Source organism: Pempheris klunzingeri, chromosome 7 (assembly GCF_042242105.1).
Source record: "Pempheris klunzingeri isolate RE-2024b chromosome 7, fPemKlu1.hap1, whole genome shotgun sequence".
NCBI lineage: Eukaryota > Metazoa > Chordata > Actinopteri > Acropomatiformes > Pempheridae > Pempheris > Pempheris klunzingeri.
Window position 1 is genome coordinate 1,049,559 of NC_092018.1, and position 26,283 is coordinate 1,075,841.

At 46.8% G+C, this 26,283-nt stretch overlaps 1 protein-coding gene across 1 annotated transcript in view; it reads left to right on the forward strand.

Moving 5' to 3' along the window:
• The first annotated feature begins 1,991 nt into the window (after positions 1 to 1,991).
• wdfy3 (WD repeat and FYVE domain containing 3) overlaps positions 1,992 to 26,283 on the forward strand; it is a 99,189-nt gene continuing 74,897 nt past the window's right edge. Inside the window, exons 1-4 of the mRNA XM_070833309.1 lie at positions 1,992 to 2,072; positions 21,054 to 21,264; positions 23,760 to 23,883; positions 26,028 to 26,137. Coding sequence (XP_070689410.1) covers positions 21,085 to 21,264; positions 23,760 to 23,883; positions 26,028 to 26,137 — 414 coding nt within the window. The 5' untranslated portion in view covers positions 1,992 to 2,072; positions 21,054 to 21,084. The remainder of the gene's footprint in view (positions 2,073 to 21,053; positions 21,265 to 23,759; positions 23,884 to 26,027; positions 26,138 to 26,283) is intronic.

The window sequence follows — 26,283 nt, forward strand, 5'->3', positions numbered from 1 at the left end:
CAGAGGATGGATCACATCTCACGGAGTAAGACTCAGCACCAGCTTCCTGCGACCTATTCTGAGTGTTTATGAAGCTTTACATCACCTTGATCCTCCTACATCGGGGGTTTTCTCTCATTTTGAATTCATCCTCCACCACTTTTCTTATAAAGGTCCCATATTCCCTCACTTTCAGGCCTGATCTGGTCTAATCTAGGTAGAACCTGTGCTTCCCTCAGAACGAGGAGGAGACAGGCTTGTTAAATTACTATATTTCACTGTCTAGATGTCTTTGACATGTAAATCATCCAAACTGACGTCCTGGGATGAACTCTGTCTCAGGTTTACATGGTTTAACGTCCTAAAACACAAACGCAGGCTGTTTTCAGCCTCCATCTGAACACAAGAGCAGGCCCATTGGCTGGAGGAGGTCACATGATCAGCAGATCCCCTTATGACATCACGTGTTTACCAAAAGATGGAGCAGCAGGAACAGGACAGACTTCATCAGAGGCACATATTCATGTTGAGAAGTGAGAATATGGAACCTTTAAATCTTCCTAATGTGTCTCAGAGCATGTTTTTATGTTCTTATCTTCCTAATCTCTCTCTGTGTTCTTAAAAGGAATTAAAGACTGAAGTTTTCAATCTGGCTTTTAAATTGGAATCATGGTGTAGCCTCAGTTTTTGAGTTTCAATCCTGCCATTTGTATTATTTGATGGGCTCCTGTGCACTGGTGCTGTAACATTGCTCTGTGCAGCACTCTGGGCTGCATGACGTCGTGGAGTGGGTCCAGCAGAGTGTCTGTCAATGTGTTTAATCTGCACCACAGTGGAGATGTGACCCCCCCCCCCAGTTTAAAGGGGAAAATCACTGTGATGGAGACGTCTGAAATATGGTCCGACTACATTCTGCTGTCTGGAGGACGCCAACAAAGCTGGATTCATTTTGAACACAGTGCTGTATTTTATATTATATTATGTTATATTCATATTATCCACACTGTCAGGTTAATACAGCGGAGCAGGAAAAGCAGAAAACCCTAACTCTAAATGTTTACCTGAGTACAACACCTGAGTGAATCAGGAGGAGGACGAGGAGCACGTGTGGAAAATGTGGTTGAGGTCTGACTTATTCTAGAACCCTGAGCTTTAATCTGACCTTGATCTGATGTTTCTCATGCAGCCTTCATCCTCCTCCTCCTCCTCCTCCTTCATCCTCCTCCTCATCCTTCATCCTCCTTCATCCTCCTCCTCCTTCATCCTCCTTCATCCTCCTTCATCCTCCTCCTTCATCCTCCTCCTCCTCCTTCATCCTCCTCCTCCTTCATCCTCCTTCATCCTCCTCCTCCTCCTTCATCCTCCTCATCCTTCATCCTCCTCCTCCTCCTTCATCCTCCTTCATCCTCCTCCTCCTCCTTCATCCTCCTCCTCCTTCATCCTCCTTCATCCTCCTCCTCCTTCATCCTCCTTCATCCTCCTCCTCCTCCTTCATCCTCCTTCATCCTCCTCCTCCTCCTTCATCCTCCTTCATCCTCCTCCTCCTCCTTCATCCTCCTCCTCCTTCATCCTCCTCCTCCTCCTTCATCCTCCTCCTCCTCCTCCTCATCCTTCATCCTCCTCCTTCATCCTCCTCCTCCTCCTCCTCCTCCTTCATCCTCCTCCTCATCCTCCTCCTCCTCCTTCATCCTCCTCCTCCTCCTCATCCTTCATCCTCCTCCTCCTCCTCCTCCTCCTCCTCCTCCTCCTCCTCCTCCTCCTCCTCCTCACTGGGAGACCCTCCCAGCTGGACGGACCCCCACACCGGGTGTCCTGCGCCTTTCCTCCGGCAGGTGTCAGCCTTGTGTGCGGGATGCTCCGGCCGGCTCAGAGGATGCTGTGCGGAGGAGAACCGGGAGCTGGCAGCACGGACGCTCGGATGTTGAGGAAGGAAAAATGGCCACCGGGAGAAGGAAGCAGAGGGAGCCGCGGCCACTTTTGGAGTAAAGCATCGGTTGTGACATGTGGATGTACACGGAGCGCCGCGCACCGACTTCACTGACACACCGGGAGTTACCGTCCTCGCTTTGACCGAAGCTCTCCACCGTTCACAGGTGAGCGGACGGCGGACACACCGAACACTCAGCGGGACCCGGAGGGCTAGCTAGCGTTAGCACTGCGCTGCTAGCCTAGCATGCGAGTTAGCTCTCAGGAATGTGAATCAGGGCTCGACGGTGGCGTGTTTTCACCCACAGCAGCACTGGAGCTAGTGCTGGCGGGTCCAGAGGCGCAGTCCGGGTCCGGGTTTCCCCCTGAGACACTCACCGGGGGCTCATTAGCGGTGTTTCTGTCGAAGGCCACGCAGCCACAGCTGACAGTTGTCGGTCAGATGCTGCGCTGATAGCCCGGTCAGCTGGCCGCTAGCTAGCAGCTAGCTGACCGCAGGTAGTGCCGTTAGCTCACGGGCTGCTGAGGCTCACCTGGCTCCGGGCACCGGGACACACAGGTGAGCGCTGCCCGGCGGGGCCGTCACGGGCTCGGCTGCAGCCCCGGAGAGGGTGGGTGGCTCTGTCGGTGCTTTACCTCAGGTGTTCGGGTTTCTGTGTTCGTGGCAGTGACTGGCACATTTAGCGAGACCACCCCGGCCTCAGTCCGCGGCAGGACCGCTGCTCTGCGCCTGATGGGCGTCCTGCAGGCTCCTGGGTGCGCATTGATCCGGTTCCTGGGCCGCCTGCACGGCCTCAGAGCACCGGGCTGGATGTGCTGCTCGGTGCAGACAGACTGTGTGACGGTCCTCACATCCTCCACTTCAGGAGAAGTCTGTGCAGCACAGAGTGTTAAACACCAGAGGGTCACTGGGGTTTGTCCCTAAAGTCTCACTGAGCAAAATGGCTCCTCTGAGTGTTTTGGGGCCGTAAAACCCCCAAAACAGGACAAACAGGACAAACTACATCTTTTGCACACAATTTAATATTTTGCACACAAGTTAATGTTAATGTGCAGTAAGATAAAATATATAAATGTACATGTTGGGGACCCCCCCCCCCCCCCCCCCCCCCCCCCCCTGCAGGTTAGTTTACAACTGTGTTATTCTCATAAGTGAATCCTCAACCTGAGCAGGTTCAGCCTGTGATAATGTTATATAATAAGATAATATTTAACAAGATGCTTGTGTTTTGTTAGTGAAATCAAAGTGAAGTTAATGTAGTGAAAAGCCCAGTTTCTCTGTGGGATCCAGAGGAGGAGCAGTATGAAGGATGTTTCTAAGCAAATCTGTTGCAGGAGCTTTTGGTGAAATGCTGTAAAACCCGACTTCATGTTCCTGTCGGTTGTGAAATCCCGGCGTTGCTTTGATTTCCTCTGCAGCTGCAAACGTTTGTAGGCACAGAGCGACCTCTGAGCCCGTTACCTGCTTTCTTCTGTCCATCCTCAGGTTGAACGTGTTCATCTCGTCCTGTTTCACACCTGCTCTCCTCAATCATTTACTGTTCAGGCACACGTGACAGCAGTCTAATGGGTGCTAACACGCAGCTCAATCATTCATCCTGCTCGAACCCTTGACCCACACAGACACAACGATAAGAAAAAGAATAATAATTTCTTAAATAATTTCTTTCCAACAAGTTTACAGTGTTTTGAGTCTGCAGGTAGATGCAGGTAATTAAACCCTCACAGTGACGACAGACTATCAGACTATAAAAGGAGAACTGACTTCTTAGAACATTTATGTGATGAAGGAAGTCTAGAAAATAATGATTTAACTAAACAGACATTGGGTGTAGCACAGAGGCTGAACCAAATGTAATATATTAATAAACTGTAATTATTAGATGGACTATAAATACAGGAGGTTACTGTTCTGCCTTAGAAACTATTAGTCTGTCTTATAAACTATTTATGTTAAAAAACCTCCTGTCACACTGAAGTTAAAGCTGTCAGGCCGTATATTTAGTCGGTCTGCTCCATCAGCATCATCCGAAGATGACCGAGCATCATCTATCATTCTATAGCTGATGAAAGTAGCTGTGGATGTTCTACCTGTGTTATTATCAGCATTGATTCAGAAATAGTGCTGAAACAAGGATTTGACTGAGAACTAAACCTCTGAGCATTAACCACACACTTACCTTAAGATTGGACTGTAGCATATTGATAACAGTAGATCTATAATTCATAATAACCTGCCCAGAGGCTACTCGACAAAACCAGCAGTCTTCAGAGGTCGTCCTTGGCTGTGGGAAATAGTTATGAACACATTAAAATAACTTGGTTGCAGCCCAACCACAACTGATGTTCAGTAAGAATTAGGCAGTCAGAACATTCTTTATTCCTTTAAATGAGCAGACTGAGAAGCCTTTAATCTCCCGGAGCTGCAGCATCTCACGTATTTTAAAGTTGGCAGGAAAAACTGTTGCATGAAACTAAATCACATTTATGGGGAAACACTGAACCATAAACATTCGGTCGCTGCTAACCGCCGATAACTGACACAGTTCACAGTGAGTTTTTGCCCCCGGCTCCAGAATAAAGCGGTGGAAACACATTTTACTGATGTCATGCGGTGATCACATTACACCCTGTTGTTTAAAAAGTAACTGAACAAACCCAAAGACCTGCAGCGAGAAAATATGATGCTGCCAACAGTTGATGGCTGACTTTGGGGTGTGGTGATGTTCTCGCCTGTGGTGACACATCTTTTGGTGACTTTTCAAGGATAACTGGGTCCTCTGTGTCCTCATCCTGGTGTCTGAGTGACTGGTAGGTAGTAAAAGTGTTGGAACTGGTCCAGTAGATCACCTCAGCCAGCAGCCACCAAACGGGCTGCAATGGCTACAACGTGATCCTTTGGGACAACTGCACCTGATCACAGTAGATCCACTAAAAGAGCTTGTTTGATCCACTGACAGGCTCAGAGTGTTATTCTAAGTGTGTGACAGCATCATGGAAAGGATCCCTACAGAGAGAGATCCTGGAAGATCCTTTTGGTTTAACCACAAACAGCACACACACCAGACTACATTCACTAAAACAGGGATTTTAGAGCTGCTGCTCTGCTGCTGCCTCCATCAGTCACTTTGTTTGTGTTATTGTGAGTTACACAAATATTGTACTGGATCCAGATTTAACAGCAAAGTCACAATCACATAAACAAACTGACTGACTGACACAGCAGTAGAACCAGCAACTCCCACGTTTTGAGAGTTAAAATGATGTTTTTATCAATGGAGTTTGGTGGCTTTAAAGAGACAGCAATATAAACAAGCTCTCACAGGTCTGTTTGTACCTCACCAGTCATTTAGACACCAAAATGAGTACAAATAGGCACCAAACTTAAAATGACTGGAGTTCTGCTTTAACGTGGAAGCTTCTTGGGCTCCTGGTTTGACTTTGCTGTGGACTGAACCTCAGAGAACACTCTCATGAACTACTGGACAAACTAATGTTGGCGTTCTGTGACTCAAAGCGTTCAGCTGAGATTGTGACGGCCCTCGGCCTCTGCAGAATGTAACGCACCGCTGAGCTTCCATTTTACTGAGGTTTCTTAAAACCTGGTTGGTGTGATGGAGTGAAGTTAGAAGTGAGGCCTTCCTCTCTCCTGCTCTCCTCCCTTTGTGCTTCACTGCTAACAGGCATCAAAACTGTGAAACTCTCATCAGCAGTTCAGTCACTCTGCAGGCTGAAAGACGTGTTGTGCCTCCATCTGCAGCTGTAGTCGGCTTTGTTATTTGCAGTAGTTGGTCAGTAGTCATGACTTGGGATAAATATATATATATATATATAAACACACGATATTTCACTGGCTTGTATGACGTGTCATCGTGTTTACCATTGTCTTAATCGTGGTTGAATCTTGTCCAGGCGCTGTGACAGATTAACAACAGGTGAGCAGCATCCAAACGCTCATCAATTATTCAGTTGTGTCCAGGGGTTGGCAAGCTAACAGCGAACAGGCCTCTTCCTCTCCCCCTCCCTGAGATCTGGGACACAACGCACTAAACGAGTCAGCGTAATATGAAATGATCCTCACAGGATATTTCTTGTCATATCACACAGTCATTCAGTCATTTAGACGTTTGAAGTCTTTTATTTATGGTTTTTTGATGATGTGATGTTTCATGTTTTATCAGGATGTTTGATTAAATTACATATTTTGTCAGATCAACTGCAAAAAAAATCCCACAGTATCTAAATTACAGTGATGTCTGAGAAGATGCAGTAGTTGTTGTGAAGGTTGTGGTTCAAGACTCGGAGATTACAAATCCACGGAGAGGTTGGATGAGCGAGCGTTCACAGACAACCCAAAGAAAAGCACCTGAGTGTATTCTTATCATTTCATCTGCCCGTCTGCGGTGGGACGGGAGCAGCAGTGTGTGTCTGAGCTCCGTGAGCCGTTTGTTATTGATTACTGAAGTGGAGCTGCATTAAAATCTCGTGGATAATGCAGCACAAGGCCGATGTTAATTTCCCCTTCAGTGCACCAAGTGAGCTTTCCCAGGCCATGGAAATACATCGTAAACACAGTGTGTGTGTGTGTGTGTGTGTGTGTGTGTGTGTCATGTCAGACACTGGGCTTCAGCTGCAGTTTACCTGTTTAGTTTTTAGACGAAGCATCATGCAGTAACAAACCAGGAGAGGATGAGTGTTAATTAGCCCTCAGGGAGGAGGCCTCCACGTTATGAGAGCCTCAAACCAGCATGTCTCACACACACACACACACACACACACACACACACACACGTACATATAAACACATCTATCTATCTACAAACATACATACAGTATTTTTGGGCTCCTCTCTGGATTACAGTGACTTATTTTCATCCATTATGCTAAAAGAATTAAGCTTATTTTGGGTCAATAATATATAATATAATATAATATAATATAATAACTTATATAATATAATATGTAATATAATGTAATATAATATAATGTGTATCAATCCACCATTGAAAATAGTCCCCAAACAAAGCACTAGTTCCTGTTCAAGTAAAGTTTACAGCGGCCTCTTCTGGAAAAGCTCCTGAGCCTTTTTAGAAAGAGTTTTGACAGACGGACGTCCTCAGTAGGAACCAATGCGCTCTGGGCTGAGAACCTGGGACCAGGTGGGCACAGGGGAACGTACTGAGGGACGGACACACGTGTCACATAGTGTAACATCTGCAGGAGTTCATTAATAGTAATAATAATAATAATAATAGTGATGAGGAAGAGTTCATTCTCCACCTTTGTTTTTGTGTTTCCTACTTCATTTTCCTCTTAAACAGTGTGAATCTGTTTGCTGCCTGTCTGTTTGCTGCCTGTCTGTTTGCTGCCTGTTTCACTGGGCAGACTGGAGGAGGGATGTTTGTTGCTGGAGTGTGATTGGCTGAGACAGACAGGATGATGGTAACTCTGATGTTGATGATCACAGGTGAGCTTCCTGGTTATTAGTGCTGCTTCGTGGCCTTCAGCTCTCCTGCCTTTTAGTTAGTGGCTGTTAAATGAGCATGATAAGTGCAGTCTGAGGCAGAGAGGAGCTGAAATCACGTCTGGACTGTAACCGTGGAGTGATTCACGTTACCGAGGAGAGGCCCTCAGGCTCCGCTCACACAACAGGTCTCTCTGGTGCCGCAGACTTCTTCACTTCTCCGTGCCTATTCAACCTCGCCACTGGTGGAATGCTGAGTGGGAGATTGTGTAGCAGGCTTCATTCAGCGAGGTGGATGATCTGCTTCCCCCGCTGGCCTCATTTCCATACGGCCCAGCTGGAAACCACACTTCAGAGCCGTCTCGGTGAACCAGAGGACTCGCCGGTTCCCAGGATGTTCCACTACAGTGTTTAGGCCTGTGACCTGGTTCACAGCTCCACTAACTCAGACCGCTGCAGTGAGACAAATCAGTGTGAAGAAGAAGAAGAAGAGAAGCATTCCATGGAAACATTCATCAAACTAGGCGCAGGTTCATTTTCACTGTTTACAAGGAGGTGCAGGGAGTTCAGAGTAGATTACACATCAGGCCTTTTCTTTTCTTTTTCATATGCACTTTATTTTTAATTAGTTTATGTCTGTGTGCACAAGTTAAGGAACAGCGACGTAACCAGCAGATGTAACCAAAGCTAATGTTAGCGCTGACCTTAGTTTATTAGCCGACTAATCTACAGTATTTCGAGCCAACTAACTAAACAGCACTGATATTGTTCTTAGAGTTTTTTAGTAGTGTGATCACACATGACATCATGTAAACATACATGTGGAGGAACATTAACCAGACATGTTATTATTCACCATAACCACCGTTAAATTAACGTTAAACATCAGTAGACATTGTAAATAAGCTAGTTAAACTAGCATTGGTGATACCGACCAATCAGAGGACAGGACACGTCTTTACAGACTGATACCGACCAATCAGAGGACGCTTCTTTATACAGACTGATACCGACCAATCAGAGGACAGGACACGTCTTTACAGACTGATACCGACCAATCAGAGGACGCTTCTTTATACAGACTGATACCGACCAATCAGAGGACGCTTCTTTATACAGACTGATACCGACCAATCAGAGGACGCTTCTTTATACAGACTGATACCGACCAATCAGAGGACGCTTCTTTATACAGACTGATACCGACCAATCAGAGGACGCTTCTTTATAGACTGATACCGACCAATCAGAGGACGCTTCTTTACAGACTGATACCGACCAATCAGAGGACGCTTCTTTACAGACTGATACCGACCAATCAGAGGACGCTTCTTTATACAGACTGATACCGACCAATCAGAGGACGCTTCTTTATACAGACTGATACCGACCAATCAGAGGACGCTTCTTTACAGACTGATACCGACCAATCAGAGGACGCTTCTTTATACAGACTGATACCGACCAATCAGAGGACGCTTCTTTACACAGACTGATACCGACCAATCAGAGGACAGGACACTTCCTTACACAGCCTGTGGTCAATGAGCTGAAGTCTTTCCATCCTCTCACTGAGCCCTGATGTACATAATGACGGCTGAATCCTCAGAAGATGAATTTTTAATGGTGCTCATCACCCCCCCCACCCCCCCCTCTCTGGTCTAAATGGTACAGTCCTCTCACTGTGACGGCCACAGCCCACTCCACGCTCCACCCCTCCTCCTCTTCCTCCAAAGCCCTGTACACCCCACCCGGTGTCAGGGGGGGATCAGCTGTGCCAGTCCCGGCAGGCCACACACACACACACACACACACACACACACACACTGTGGCTGGCGAACAAAGCCCCTGGCACTGCCAACGGGGACGAGCCATGCCTCCAGTCCGCGCTTAGCCTCTCCTCCTTCCGCTCGGCCGTGAGGGGGAGGGCATGACACTATTGTAGTCGCCTCCTCTCCTCAGAGAGACGGCGGTCTGAGGGGGAGAGCGGTCGCTGCGTGCCGCCGTGTGTTGTTGGGATATTTCTGTCTTCCTGCCGCTGAGCTGAGATGCTGGCGGAGCGCAGAGAGAACAGCAGGTAGGAAACCGGGAGCTGGGTGCTGAGCCTGTCTCCGCGGCGACCGGGGGTTTGTTTACCGTCGGTGTTGTCACTGATGTTCATGTTGTCTCTGATGTAACATGTCAGAGCAGCACTCGTCGACGTGTGTGTGTGTACTGACCGTGTGGATGCTGACGTGCAGGTGTGTGATAGTCGTCGTCGAGCAGCGAGGGACGCAGCACAGAACATGTGATCCACATCTCAATCAAACCGTTCGACAGGGCTCCATCTGTTAGTCGATTAATCGTTTAGTTGTCGACTATTTGATTAATCGACGGCTATTTTGAGTAAATTCTTACGACAAAAAGTCAAAATCTCTTTTCTCCTCTGTGACACTAAGCTGAATATCTTTGAGTCATCGTGGGCTTTTTCACCATTTTATGGACCAAACAACTAATCAGTTAATCAATCAGTTAATCGACAGTTTAATCGATAGAGAAAGTATGTCAGTTGCACCAAAACAACCAAAAAACAATAAAATTGAACAGACAACAATTAAAGATCTGCAGTTAAGACATGAAGATAAATAAGAAAAACATAATACAAGCAAGAAAAATAAAATAAAAAGGTTATTGTGAAATTTTAAAATGTTAACAAAATAAAATAAGTAATGATAATTGATAAAATAAGATTTGACCGAAGGTGTAAACAGTGTAACAGTGTGATAATGATCTCTGGACTGAAGATGAGCTGTAATCATCTTCATCAATCATCAGTCTGACAGCAGACAGGAGGCACTCACCTGTGTGTTTAGAGTCCCGTCTAACCTAGAACGCTCTCACCTGTGTGTTTAGAGTCCCTTTTAACCTAGAACACACTCACCTGTGTGTTTAGAGTCCCGTCTAACCTAGAACGCTCTCACCTGTGTGTTTAGAGTCCAGTCTAACCTAGAACGCTCTCACCTGTGTGTTTAGAGTCCCTTCTAACCTAGAACGCTCTCACCTGTGTGTTTAGAGTCCCGTCTAACCTAGAACGCTCTCACCTGTGTGTTTGGAGTCCCTTCTAACCTAGAACGCTCTCACCTGTGTGTTTAGAGTCCCTTCTAACCTAGAACGCTCTCACCTGTGTGTTTAGAGTCCCGTCTAACCTAGAACGCTCTCACCTGTGTGTTTAGAGTCCCTTCTAACCTAGAACGCTCTCACCTGTGTGTTTAGAGTCCCGTCTAACCTAGAACGCTCTCACCTGTGTGTTTAGAGTCCTGTCTAACCTAGAACGCTCTCACCTGTGTGTTTAGACTCCTATAAAACAGAACCACAGTCGTATCTCAGGCTCTTAATGACTCTCAGATGTTCATTTTTGTAATATTGCACCTGTCTTCTTGAACTATAGTTGTAGTTTTGTGGCATTGTTCTCATAATTTAGATGTGTTTTTTTTCCCCTCACTGTGGCCTGATGTCTTTCCTGATGGTGTTTGGTGTTCGGTATGAACACAGTACTAAATATCTGCATGTTTCATTAAACCCTTGTGGAGTAACAGTAAAGAGGCCACGTCTGAGTCTCGTCTGTTCACAGGTCGACATCGATTACGTCTGTCAGGCAGGAGGTTAAAGATGGGAAAGGAAAGGCTGCCGCTTTGGGCAGAAATGTTCTTTTGATCCTTTCAAAGTGTATTTAACGTTTTCTAAGGTTAAATATGAGGTCTGATCTCGGAGGAGAAGCAGGATTCGGTCTTCACAGATGAGAACAAAGTATTTGGGAGTCCAAAGGTCGTGGGCTCGGCTCCAGGGAGCGCTCTGTTTACGCCGGGTTACTGGGTTTGTCACCCGTGGCAGCCTTTGACTGGGGGCTGGTGTGAGCCCCCCACCCTGCCCACAAACAGCCTTTTACTCTCCTCTAATTTGCATTTGGCTCTGCAGCTTTGGTTTTATCTAACTTGTGTGTCAGCCCAGTTTTGTCTTCTTCTCTGTGGAGCTCCCCGGCCTCCACCTACCCCCGGTAAACTGTCAGACAGGAGCCGCTTCTGTGATTACATCACTTTCTCCAGAGGAACGGCCACACAGGCCTTTGAAGAGTTGGGCTTTTCCAGGGCACCGGCTGCCTTCATCTCCCAGGAGTTAGAGCGAACTCTGAGAGACGCTCATTGAAGCTGGCGTCCGCTTAAAGAGAATGCTTTGAGAAAGACTGCAGGGCCAAGAAAGAAAGCTCAGTTCCCTGCTGCAGAGGAGGCGGCATTCCAGTGATGGTGCTGACTTTGTCTTTGGTTCACCAGAGTCTTATGCTGTTTCCCCTTTAAAGGGATAGTGTTAGCATCATGGAAAGGATCCCTACAGAGAGAGACCTGGAAGATCCTTTTGGTTTAACCACAAACAGCACACACACCAGACTACATTCACTAAAACAGGGATTTTAGCTCTCAGGACACAGGAGCTGCTGCTCTAGTTGTTGTGACTTTAATGTTTTAACACGTTAGTTTGGATCCAAACTAACCTTTTTAAAACACTGAAGTCACACAATAACACACATGATCTAACGGATGGAGGCGGCAGCAGAGCAGCAGCTCCTGTGTTCTCTGACGTAAAATTACAGTTTTTGTCAGTGGAGTCTGGTGGCTTTGAAGAGATCACAGATGGATTGAACAGCTTCAGTTCTGTGACGTAAAGGTTTAACTGACAGCAAGTGCGTTTATTTCTACTGAAACTGATGTTGATTTTTTTTTTTAAATGGGCCTTTTTTTTCAGTGTCTAAAACCTAAAAGCGTTGGAGATAACAGCAGCTTCACAGGGGAACCTGTGCGATGATTCTAAATGAACTCCGAGCTGTCTCCAGCTTCTGCTTCAGCCCCCCCCCTCTCTCACACACTGTGGATCAGCCGATAAGGCGGCCTCGTATCTCTGAAGGAAGCACACGAGGAGCGCTCTGCTGCCAAAGGTGTGGGCATCTCGTTTGTCTTGGCTGCGCTTCCAGATCTGAAATTAAAAATAGATCGTGTTGATTTGGAGACAAATGGTGGAAGTGAAGCACTCCCTAAATCCTGCTGATTTATTCCAACGACAAAACAGTTTTATGCAGAACATCGACCAGTAATAATAATTATCAGCAGTCCTGTTTATTTGTGTAACTTACTGTTTTTTATACCTGATTGTATAATTGAATCTTGCTAGCGTAACGTTAGCTTTGTGGCTAACAGCTGAGCCGAAGGGATCTGTGAGCTGACGGACTAGAATATCTCCTGCTGCCACGTCGTTCCTGTGATCCAGCCTATTTCCTGGAGAAGTGAGCAACGTTTCCGTTACAAGAACCTAATGGGATGGTGATGAATGTTCCAGCTATTAGTCAGACCCTCAGGCGCCACCGGGGAAGTGGAGTTATGGCTGTAAAAACTTGAGATTTTGGTTACAAACGGCATGAACACATAAATGGATGGTTCTTTGTCTTTGGCAGTGACCGTGGTATAAACACCCCGAGGTTCCATAATCAGGAACAAATGGACTCCTGATAACAGACACCTCGTCAGGTGTCATTAATAAATCATTCAGCACTCTGAGCAGCAGAGCCGGGCCGACCTGTTCGGATGAACTCAGATGTAAACGACATGTTTTTGTCGGCTTTGAAACATCATAATCATCATCATGACGTCGCTGTTTAATAGAATCTGAATGAAGAACAGCAGAGCATCAATATGTTACACCAGTGATCAGCCAGTGATCAGCCAGTGATCAGCCAGTGATCAGGTGGTCATCGGCCTCCGTGACCGACTGGCACGGCCTGGTGCTGCTCCTTTAAGTGAACACGTGTGGTGTTTCCTGGCTGTGTTCTGCACCGTATCGGACTCTGACAGTCCTCTTAAACCCAGAACAGGTCCAGAGAGCCGACGTCCTCTTTGACCCCCCTCAGTGTTCAGCTCTGTGCAGGACGTTTCCACACAGCGGTACCTCAAAGTGTAATGTAGCGTGTGAGCATGTGACCCACGGGTTAGGGTTAGGGTTAGGGCGCCGTGTTTACCGCTGTATGTGGCATTGGCACAAACATGCTTTTATTTCAAGTGATCAGCACCGGGAGTAGAATAACTGACGGGTGTGGTTAATGTACATGACTTTTTGTTTTAACCCAAACCAGGACCTTTGCCTAAACCTAACCAAACTGCCACTAAAAACTGATCATGATCCTAAAAGCTGAAAACTGAAATTTAAAAGTCGCCTAAATCTAAAAACAAAAATGAAAGCAAAAGATAACGTAGCAGCTGGTGTCCGACTTTATTATTATTATTATTATTATAATTTATGGTTATTCAGAACGACCTTCCGGCTGTTGGCTGCTGTTTTAATCGCATCTCGATGGATCAGTTTTAATTCTCACCAGACTGGATGGATGAGAGTTCCCGTCTCCTCTGAGCCAAAGCTCCAGGACAGCACACCCTCCTGTAGTCTCAGGTGTGGAGCTGGGAGCTGCTCTCTGTCTGTGGTTACGGTGACGCCGGCTGCTTACCAAAGAGGTGGAGTGCTTCTAATCCTGCGTCGGTCTGCTGATCTCTGCCGCTCCTTTTGTTGATTTTCCAGCTCAGCCTTATGCTTATGAGTCGTGTGACATGTGTTTGCCCCAGTTTGTGGTCCCGGCCCCGCTGCGCTCCGACTCCGCCGGTCTGCTTCAATGCCTCTGTGTGGTGCACGGGGCCCCGCCTGGCCTGGTACGGCCCGGTACGGCCCGGCTAAGCGGGGCCGGCGGTCGGCACTGATCAGAGATCCGTGTGGCTACAATAGACTGGTGGGTTATTTCAGCTTGAATACGTATTAAAGGGTAATTCCACTTTAGACATAATTCCACATAAACATCCTTCTGCTCTGACTCACTGCTTCTTTATTCACTGACAGTCCAGATTATTTTGATGACTACAGTGTTATCATAACCCACAAAAATGATGTCATAACCTGTGAAAATAGGATCCAGGCCTTCTTCTGTGGAAAAGCTCCGTCAGCTCAGTCAGAGATGCTTCCTCCTCCTCTCACCTTCACTTATTTAACTCCTGTATGAACTCCTCCCTGCATGGGGGCTCTAGTTAATCTACCTGTCCTATTACCTAATCCTAATTCTAATCATAAGTGTTGTGTAAAAAGCTTCAGTCTCCCGCCTGCCTTTGTTTTTCTGTCCATTGTGAAACTTGCAGCTTGAAGCAGTGACTCAGGGACCGGGCCCACTCGGCTGGATATTTTTAAACTGGCCACAGGCCAACCAGCCGCTTCTGCTTTTGGATTCTCAATTTCTGACATCCAGCAAGATTTTCTCCTTGACTGGCAGCGTTTCAGCCGGCCGCTCGTCCGAGGCTCAGCCTGTTTCCACTTCAGCCGGCAGCTGAAGACGAGCTTTTCTGCTGATGCCGCTGAGGCTCCAGCATCCTGATCACTTTATAATGGTGAGCTGCTGGTGAGCTGTCTGGGCCAGACACAGGAGATCTGAGGCTTCTTCTCAGAGCCTGTGTACTGCTGCCACAGGTCTGGAGGGGAGGCTTTCACTTGTTGTATTTATGATACGGACTTTGTGCCATTTGTCATAAATTATTAAGTTGTAAAGGAGAAGCAGTGGACACGCATGATATATGTGTCAGCACAGAAAAGGGAAGCAGTGCCGAGAATAGCTGCTTTCATCGGTGTCAAGATGGTAATGAAACTGTTCTTTCAGACGCTTCATCTTAAAGGAGAAGTCCGATGCTCTTGGTCCCTATTTGTACACATTGTGGTGTCTAAATGACTGGTAGGCACGCAAAAGGGTTGGAACTGTTCCAGTAGTTTGCCAAACGGCCACAAACAGCTGTTATATCACTTTCTTCAAAGACACCAGACTCCATTGACAAAAACAGTCATTTTACTTCATAGAGCACAGGAGTGGCTGGTCTGCAGCTGCCTCGATTGAGTCGTTTGTTTGTGTTACTGTGTGTTAGATAAATCTTGTGTAGGATCTGAATTAACCCTTTAAAACACCAAAGTCACTCAGTAACACAAACACACTGACTGATGGAGGCAGCAGCAGAGCAGCAGCTCCTGTGTCCTGTTCTCTAAAATCCCTGTTTTAGTGAATGTAGTCTGGTGTGTGTGCTGTTTGTGGTTAAACCAAAAGGATCTTCCAGGTCTCTCTCTGTAGGGATCCTTTCCATGATGCTGTCACACACTTAGAATAACCTTTAATAAGACACACTGAGGATGAGTAATTGGGTCTTAATGATGGGTTGGTTACCCGTCTCTCACTGATGAGCTTAGTTCTTCCTAAATAATATTCAACAGGTAAAATAATGAATATTATTATTATTATAATAATGTTTCTGCTGAAATGGCCGTTTTCAGCCACATAGCTTTCCTCAGCACTTCCCTGTTCCGACCAAGAACTCGATGAGTCTCAGTTTGTAATATGCAGTCAAATCAGGATCATTTCCTTCTGAAAACAGGCCTGTGGTTCTGTGGAAAAGCCTTAGGTCAGCTCATGCCGTCCTATAGCTGGAATCTCCCTGTTTGGTCAACCATGACTTCAGCAGCTCTTAGTGACATTCAGCACAAAACCCTTTAGTCTGAACGTCCAGTATTTTCTCCGTCCTCACGGTCTTACAGCACAGATTCACAGTTTCTGTCCCTCTCAGTGATTCCTCTGCTCGTCTTGTTCACTCTGTGGACGATGTGTATGAACGTGCTGTCCTGTACATGTATACGGTTTTTAAATATTCATCGTCGGTCAGGATGGGTGGTGTGCTGGTGTTAACATCCTCAGTCTCACATCTTGTTCTCAAACCAGTTTCCTGGTGGTGTTTGTGTCCTGTGACCATCTCATATTAAACCGACCAAAACAAAAGCACGTGAGTTTTTAACTTTAAACGGCAGTAGATGATGTGAAATGTACTTTTTTCCTCTTTGTTTGAGTCTGGGCTCTAAAGCAATTAGTCTTTTGTCCTGAACAGACTTTATGTTCTGCAGTCGCTTCCTCTTTTAAACCAGCGAAAGTGAAGCTGCAGCGTCTCATCACTCTGTATATGGAGATGTGACTTTGTTTTTAATCTTGAGAGACTTAAAGGGCCTTCAGCGGATGGAAGTGTGCCTCATCTATCTTTGACCTACAGTTTCTTTCCTTACAATTATTTACTTCTATTTTCTCTGCTGAAAAAGGAGGAGCTGATCCCTTCAGACATCAGTTCACCTCCACACGTCGTCTCACTACAGTTTACAGCCGGTCACAGGAAACAAAAAGGATCAGCAAACTTTATCTGCAGCCGGCAGCAGCGGAGCCGTTCAGCTGGTTCGTTCTGGAGGTTTTGCTCTTAAGGCCTTATCTCAGGCGGGCAGAGCGGCCGGGTAGAAACAGCTGAATTATGGAGGCTGATGTCGCTCACTGAGTCCTTCAGGTCACGTGTCTGAAGGTCTGAGGTCGACCCGACGCCGACCGGACCTGTCCGAGGACAAAGAACCTCAAATCTGTGGCTGCAAAATTCACAGAATATTCCAGGTGGAAACTTTCCACTGGAACCAAACAGGACTAAAGTGGAATCAGGTTATTATTGTCTAGCTGAGTGAACGTTAATGAAACAAGATGATTTATTTAATGTTGTATTGAAGCTGAATTGAACATCAGTCAGTAAACATCTGTGTTTGAACCACCTGAAGACAAAACCCTTCGTTCATGAGCACAGAATCATCGATGTGTCAAACACGTCCAGTTAGTGAGCAGGTGGAAACGGGGAAACTGACGGGGCTGAGTGCAAAGTGAGAGGGTTCAAAATGAACAATTAGTTTATAAAAGAAATGATTGAGTAGATGAATTAACTCCTCAGTTTTCATCCAAGCTGCCTCCCACATGCTAGCTAGCAAAAACTAGCAGGTGGTGTTAACAGGTAATAAAGGCAGTAGTGTGTATCTGCTGGTGAGCTGCTGAAAATATTTAGAGTTTACCTTTTTTTACTTCCTGTGCAATATTATCTCTTTCTATTTATTCATTGAGGGCGAAAGGGCAAAGTAAGAACTTCACTGTACGGTGAAACTAGTTTTTATCCATATTTATGACCATATTTTCTATTTAATGTGATGAATTATCAGTACATGTGACCGAGGAGCTGCTGGCTGCACAGTCACAGTTCAGTTCAATGGGCAGACCCCCCCCCCCCCCCCCCCCCAATGAGTTGCCTATTAAAAGCTACGATTTTGAGACCGCACCTGGTCTAAACGTGCGCTCACGCTCGCCGACGGTCGGGGCGCTCTAGGTAAAGGTGCACTAAATGGAGGCTGGTAGATGGAGTGTGAGTTCAGGCGGAGGGCAGAGGAACCAAAGCCTTCACTCATTTCATTCCTGCCACCGACGCCACGTTCCCGTCTGCAGCCGTCCGTCTCTGCCATGACGTTTCCCTTCATGTTCCTCTTGCCGTCCTTCATGACGGGCCGTAAAGGAAGAGAGGGAGGAGGTGGAGGGAGGTGTGTGTGGGCTGTTGAGATGCCGGTCAGCGCAGAGCTGTGGGAACACCTGATAATCTCCTTGCTCACGGTCGGCATGTGATAAAACAGATGAATGAGCAGGGAGGCTTCTGGCACTGCAGTGGGACTGTGGCAGAGTTTACTGCAGCAGAGCAGAGGTGCTCCACCTGAAAAACATCTGTCCTGCACTGCAATGACTGTATTTTAGAGTTCTGTTTGTGTATTTATTCTAGTTGTATTACTAAAAGAGCTTGTTTGACCTGGAAGATCCTTTTGGTTTAACCACAAACAGCCGTTCTATCGCTCTCTGCACACACACCAGACTACATTCACTAAAACAGGGATTTTAGGTCACAGGACACAGGAGCTGCTGCTCTGCTGCTGCCTCCATCAGTTAGTGTGTTTGTGTTATTGTGTGACTTTGGGGTTTTAAAGGGATAATTTGGATCCAACACAATATTTAATCAACATGCAACAGCACAAACAAACTAACTGATCGACGCAGCAGTAGACCAGCAACTCCTGTGTTCTGCAAGGTAAAATTGCTGTTTTTGGCAATGGAGTCTGGTGTCTAATTGGCCGATTCCTAAAGTTTTTGTCCCTACTAGTCATTTTAAACTCAAAATATGTAAAAACAGCTCAGGTTCTCCTTCAAGAGCATGAAATTAGTGGGCTTTCCCTGCTAGGACACTGTAAATATTGTGCTTTTAACGTGACGAGAGAAAAGGTCCCTTCGTCTTGAGAGTTTCATCACAATCGACCAATAAATCGATGCATGGATTCATTGATTGGTGACGATCTGGAGAATATAGTGCTAATTATTTCAGCCCCAAACACTGGAGTAAAGAGTGTACAGCCGAGGCACAGGAACAGACTTGTTGGGTTTAGTGAAGAGAGGAAACACACGGCGCCAACAGTGCGGAGGAGCGTCCTCCGTCACATTATCCAATAATCTGCTTTTGGCCTGAAACCAGGTCTACAAACGACTTAAAAATACCCCCATCTCTCCTCAGAGACGGCTCTTGTGATATCTCGACAACAGAATCAGATTTATACTCGGCCAACAGACGGAGGAGCTCGCCAAGACCGAACGAGCCGGCTCGGAGGGGCTCTTACCCGGAGGGGGGCTGGGAGCGCTCCAGATTGGTTCAGGCTTCACATAAGTAGCTGTGGAGAGGGAGTGGAAGTCTGGGGCATGAATACATGTGGTCTTAGCGGTGAGGGACGGTGTGGGCCTCAGAGAAACGACCTGCCAGGAAGACTGGACGTCAGTCTGTAGAGTTCTGGAGCTGAAATCCTTTATTGCTTTGTTACATATGAATTCATTCCAGGGGACTTGAGTTTCTTCTTTCCCTGTAATCAGTTTGCTTCACACAGTGACTTCTTTCAGCTTTTTGTCCCCTTTAAAGGGTAACTCCGCTATTTTTAAACCTGGGCCCTGTTTCTACTGGTTTTGGTGTGTAAATGACTGGTTGGTACAAAAAGGCAGCTCATAAATGGACTGGGCCAATTATGAGGTGATCTACTGGACCAGTTCCAACACTTTTAGCAGTCATTTAGACACCAGGATATGGACCCAGGGGCAGAAACACTGGGGGGGTCACCCTTAACAGAATGTGCAGCTCCCAGGAAACCTGATTGTTGAATCTTTCATTGAGTTTATTTTTGAAAGTGAAGGGCACGGCCTGTCCCATCAATGTTTAAAGTGAGTCGTCCTGTGTGAGGAGCGCTGTTCCTCTGCTGGGAGCAGGAGGGGGGGGGGGGGGGGCGACATGGCCGACTGTCACGTCTCATGTCCGACTGTCTGAGCGGACTGGAAGTGAACTGTCAGTGTGCTTTAGCTGCACTTCACCTCAGCGCAGGTCTGCAGGGCCGATGAAGACGTCGGGGGTGTCACCTGGGCCCAGTGTGCTGCTCACCTGATGCTCAGAGGTTTGGGAAGCCTCACTGTTTGAGCCCTGAACGCACCAGGCCGTCTGAAGCTGGTGAGCCTGCAGCCGCTAGATCTCCAGTTTAGCGAAACCATGATTTCTTTTTTTTCCTTCTCTATAATGCCACGCGATCCTCGAGGCTTGTAATCTGTCATGAAGAGGAAATAAACGCGCGTCGCCTCTCTCTCCTTCAGCCGGTGCTGCCAGGGTGCCCCTGAGCAAGGCGCAGTGTGCCAGAGTGGCGGCTGTGGAGGAAATGTGTGTCAGAGATCGATGATCGCTGCTCCGCTCCAGGCTGGTTATCTGTCTGTGAAGTCTCCTAGCAACCATCTGAAAGAGAGTCAGGGGGGAAATGATGGCTAAACATACACATAGCAAATACAAAACAAAGACGGAGATATAGGATTAATAAAGATTTCCTGAAGAAACAGTTCAGTGCACGCTTGGACTGTAGTGTGTCAGCGCTGTTAAAGGATCATTCTGTTATTTCTAAACCTATTCTTACATATCCTGCTGTCTAAATGACAGAGAGAGACCTGGAAGATCCTTTTGGTTTAACCACAAGCAGCCGTTCTATCGCTCTCTGCACACACACCAGACTCCATTCACTAAAACAGGGATTTTAGCTCACAGGACACAGGAGCTGCTGCCTCCATCAGTTGGTGTGTTTGTGTTATTGAGTGACTTTGGTGTGTTTTAAAGGGTTAGTTAAGATCCTACACAAGATTTATCTAACACACAGTAACACAAACAAATGAATCAATCGAGGCAGCTGCAGACCAGCCACTCCTGTGCTCTATGAAGTAAAATGACTGTTTTTGTCAATGGAGTCTGGTGTCTTTGAAGAAAGTGATATAACAGCTGTCTGTGGCCGTTTGGCAAACTACTGGAACAGTTCCAACCCTTTTGCGTACCTACCAGTCATTTAGACACCACAAGCAGCTGTTCTATCGCTCTCTGCACACACACCAGACTACATTCACTAAAACAGGGATTTTACTTAGGATTCCTTCAGTGTTCATTGTTCAGGAGGTTTTTACTCTGCAGAGGCGTCGTCCTCTCCAAAACAAGTTTCACCTTAAACATCAGTGTGGCTCCGACGCTGTGGGGGGGCTGCAAGCTGTTTACCGTGCAGCTTGTTTCTTTGATAACTCAAGACCCAGATGTCTGATGACTGAAATCTGGTTAAAAAAGATCTGAACAGTGACTGGAAACAGAAATAAAGGTGAAAAACTGTTTGCTTCATGATGTGTTTAACCCCCTGTCTCTGTCCGCAGGGCCTCCTTTGCCCTGACAAAGCCTCTCAAGATGAACATGGTGAAGAGGATCATGGGGCGGCCCAGGCAGGAGGAGTGCAGCCCCCAGGACAACGCGCTGGGCCTGATGCACCTGCGACGCCTCTTCTCCGAACTGTGCCACCCTCCTCGCCACATGACCCAGAAGGAGCAGGAGGAGAAGCTCTACATGATGCTGCCCGTGTTTAACAGGGTAGGAAGCCACATGGGGGGGGACGGGGGCGGTCCCAACACAGCCAGATAAACAATGACTGTCTCCTTTACAGAACAACAAGAACACATGTCAGCTGTCAGGGACTGTTAGTGGGCAGATCACTCAGTCAGTTTTGTTCTATAGTGGAGCACATGACCGTGTAGTTTTCTAAAAGGTGAGTTGTTGTCATGGTGATCCAGACAAGCTGGTGCCTCTATATCTGTCACAGTGAATCCTACATCATAGACACAACTTCAGTGTTTTTAGCCCTGGTCCCTCTGAGTCCACATCCTGGTGTGTGAGTCACTGGTAGGTAGTAAAAGTGTTGGAACTGGTCCAGTAGATCACCTCAGCTAGCAAGTAGGTCCACTAAAAGAGCTTGTTTGATCCACTGTCAGGCTCAGAGTGTTATTCTAAGTGTGTGACAGCATCATGGAAAGGATCCCTACAGAGAGAGACCTGGAAGATCCTTTTGGTTTAACCACAAACAGCCGTTATATCGCTCTCTGCACACACACCAGACTCCATTCACAAAAACAGGGATTTTACATGGGAGTTTCTGGTCAACTGCTGCTTAAATCAGTTAGTTTGTGTCATTGTGTGGCTTTAAGTTTTAAAGACTTAGGCTCCAACACAATGCTGTGTAACACTCAGTAAACAGACACACTGACTGATGGAGGCAGCAGCAGACCAGCAGCTCCTGAGTCCTGTGAGCTAAAATCCCTGTTTTGTCAGTGGAGTTTGTCACAGCTGGCTGAGGTGATCTCCTGGACCAATTCCAACACTTTTTGTACTTAGACACCAGAATATGAGCAGCTGAAAACCACTGGAGTCGTCCTTTAACAGATCTGACTCATCACAGCTCGTACTGAGCTGAACAAAGGGAATCCTCTCTGATGCTCACCTGGTAGACAGGTGCGTAGGAGAGTGATGTCATAGAGAGGCGCTGAACTCCCACACACTGTCAGCACCAGGTTTAATTGAAAGTTTTGATCATAGACCTTCTGTCAGGCTTTGAACTCCTAACGTACAACATCTTCACTGTTGAGCTGCAGGCTGCACCCGGAGACACCTGACAGCTGGAAAAGATCAAAACAAAGAGAAGAAGGTGACATCTCCAGATGCAAAACACAGACTAACAATGATAAGAATCATAAAAATGATGATAGTAATAATAATAGACTCCGTTAATCTGTAGATTACATTCTCTGTTATTTATTCTTATATCTACAGAACATCAGGAAACACTGAGAACGGCCTTTTTAAAATGTGGTGACGTCTTCAGATGTCTCGTTTTGTCTCACCAACATTTCCAAACCCAAAAACATTCAATCGACTCTCATGTAAAAGTAAAGAAAGCAGAAAATCTTCACATTTGATAACCTGGAAACATCGTTTTTGCTTGAAAGATTATTGAAAAGAGGATATTTTTAGTTTTCTGTCAGTCAAATGATTGCCTCATTGATTGTTGCAGCTGTAAACACACCTGATGAGGTGCAGTGTATGAAGTGCTGTGATGCAGAGAGGCTGAATGGAACCTGAAGTAGAAGCAGGCGTAGATTAAAGTATTAAAGTATTTAGGAGGATGCAGGTCGTGTTGCGTTTACTGCCTCCTCTACATCACGCTGATGGAGCCTCTGCGTTTGGTCTGCAGCCCTGTCGAGTGTCCTCGTCACACTGGAGCGCCTCTCCGAGGGGCTCTTGACCTGCCGGCTAATTACCCAGCGGTGATTCGCTCACCGGAGCTGTCGTTCATGTCACATTTCAAAGGCAGAGTGGTCCGTCGTGGTGCAGCGCGGCGCCGGGCTCCAGGCTCCAGGCCGACTCTGGTGTCACATTTGTGGGATGATTTGATGCAGGAGGAGTCGCTGTTGAATGAAGGGCAGTTGATCTCGGGCTCCCCTGAAGGCTGCAGTTCACTGGGTGAAATCAGGGCGTAGAGATTTCAGGCAGCGCACCTCCACCTGGATGACTCCTGTGTGTCCACCGTGATGTGATTACAGCTGTTAGTGCCGGCTTTGATATCCACTAATATCCAGTTTCTTTTATGTGCCCTTTTTTCTCCTCATCAGCAAAATGTTGACACGAATAACTGTCTGATTGGCTGGTTTAAAGGGACAGTTCGTGTTATCTGCAGTGGATCTTAGCCTCCTTAAAAAAGGCCCATCTAAACAACATCAACACCATTTAGAGTGAATGCTATATTTACAATATTAACTACATTTTTATTTATTAAATCCACCAGACTCCATTGACAAAAACAGTGATTTTACCTCACAGAACTCTGGATTTGTACCCTTAAACTGACAATAGTACATTGCTTAGCGTCTGTGCCAGGTCTCCTACCTGCTTCCCCAAACTGGAGGCAAATGATACGGACTGTCCCTTTAACCCCTGTTTAATGTCTTTGGATGTGTATCAGTCTGGTTTTCTTGAAATTCATTCAGTATTTTTCTTTTCTCCAGATTTAACCAAAGCTGGTCTTCCTGTTTCAGGTGTTTGGGAACGCTCCGCCCAGCAGCATGACGGAGAAGTTCTCCGACCTGCTGCAGTTCACCACCCAGGTCTCCCGGCTCATGGTGACCGAGATCAGACGAAGAGCCTCCAATAAGTCCACAGGTGAGCCCTCGGACACACAGATTTATTACGGTAAAGATGTAGTACGAAGAATGTTTCCTACTTCATGTTCAGAGATGATCTGCTTTGGTGTTTCTCCCCCTGGTCCTCTGTGTCCACATCCTGGTGTCTGAAGGACTGGTAGGTAGTAAAAGTGTTGGAACTGGTCCAGTAGATCACCTCAGCCAGCAGCCACCAAACGGGCTGCAATGGCTACAACGTGATCCTTTGGGACAACTGCACCTGTAAGATCCTTTCTGTTTGACCAGACATGGCACCAGACTACATTCACAAAAACAGTGATTTTAGGTCACAGAACACAGGAGCTGCTGGTCTGCTGCTGCCTCCATCAGTCAGTTTATTTGTAACACAGATAATGTGCTGAATCCAAACAAACTCTGTAAAACACCAAAGTGACACAATAACACAAACAAGACTACCTGATGGAGGCAGCAGCAGAGCAGCAGCTCCTGTGTCCTGTGAGCTAAAATCCCTGTTTTAGTGAATGTAGTCTGGTGTGTGTGCTGTTTGTGGTTAAACCAAAAGGATCTTCCAGGTCTCTCTCTGTAGGGATCCTTTCCATAATCCAACATTTTTAGTACCTACCAGTCATTTAGTAACCAGAATATGTACAAAAAGAGCCCAGTTCTCTGTCAGTTGATATTTTTGTACAAAGCACTAATTCAGTCTGTGCTCCGTCTGACATGAAAGGTTCATCTTCACTACAGGTGAGTGAGCAGGATCTCCTCAGAGCCCTGACAGCAGCAGCAGCAGCAGCTTTGGCTGTGGCTTCCCCACAGGAATGACATTAAACAGACTGACACACACACACACACACACACACACACACAGACACACACACACACACACACACCTCCTGTGATTCCCCCTCCTCCATCATCTCTCTCTCTCTCTCTTGTCTCTGTTTGAACATGCAATGTGTTGTTTTCAACCAGAGAGCAGCTCTGATATGACAACACCACAGTCTGAACACACACACACACACACACACACACACACACACTCCTCCAGCTGGCCTGTGTTGGTTGCGTCAGTGTTTGACTCAGACGCTCATCAGCACTCTGTCATCATCAGACCATCTGATCTGGTCCAGATTAGATCTGGTCCAGATCAGATCCAGACTGGTGCTCAGCGTATCTGCAGGTTTTTAAACAAACATTTTCAGGCGTGTTTGTTTCTGCATGTGAAGCCGACAGAATGTGTGTGACGCCCTCCGACGCCGCAGTCTATTATCACTACGGTCCTCACTGGGGAGGGACGCTGGGCTCCGTGGTGTAGAGCCGACTAGTGCTCCTGATGGGGGGAGGAGGAGGAGTGAGGGGAGCACTTTGTTGTTCTCAGGAACATTCGTTAGATATTCACAGGAATATCAGAGCGTGTTGGTAAATGTTGTGATTGGTGAAGTATCTGCTGTAGCTGCAGGGACAGAGCACACATCGTTGTCTTTGTGTGGCGTGAAGGTGTCTCCTTCCTTCCTTCCTTCCTTCCTTCCTTCGTTCCTTCCTTCCTTCCTTCCTGGATGAAGAACCCAGAACTGAGTTTTTACGAGCTGCTGAACTGAAAATCTGAACTTTTGAACTCACAAATCCAGGCACCAGCAGGAAGGTGGACAAGCTGTGATTTAATAATAGTTAGTTAATATTAAGACCGGGAGACTAGAGACAGACAGACAGACAGACAGACAGACAGACAGACAGACAGAGCTGATGTGTTAGATAGTATAACTACCAACGACTCGTCTCCACAGACTTTGTTTGCAGAGGGAGGTGCAGCCAGCCGATCCAGACGTCAGGGCCTCACTCTTTGGGGCGCCGTCGTGTCCTCCATCTTAGATGCAGTCTGTGGTTCCAGCTGTTGGTTACTCGGGTTGTTTCTGATTGGTGGACGCGGAGTCTCCATTCACAGCTGCACCAAGAGGCTAGCTAGCTAGCTAGCTCGTTAGCATGTGAACGTTTACTGTCTGTCTATCTGTTTTTACTTCTGTTAACCCTCTTCATCCTCACATTCCCTAATCCTAACCCACTGTCAAACCCTTTCTGATTTACCTGCAAACACTTGGTTGCTTCTCCTCGTGTCAGAGTCTGTACTTAACGTGTGTGTGTGTGTGTGTGTGTGTGTGTTTCCAGAGGCAGCCAGCCGAGCCATCGTCCAGTTCCTGGAGGTGAACCAGAGTGAGGAGGCGAGTCGGGGCTGGATGCTCCTGACCACCATCAACCTGCTGGCCTCCTCCGGACAGGTGGGTGTAGGAGCATACACACCTGCTCTGTGTGTGTGTGTGTGTGTGCGCTCTGTGTGTGTGCTCTGTGTGTGTGTGTGTGTGTGTGTGTGTGTGTGTGTGTGTGTGTGTGTGTGTGTGTGTGTGTGTGTGTGTGTGTGTGTGTG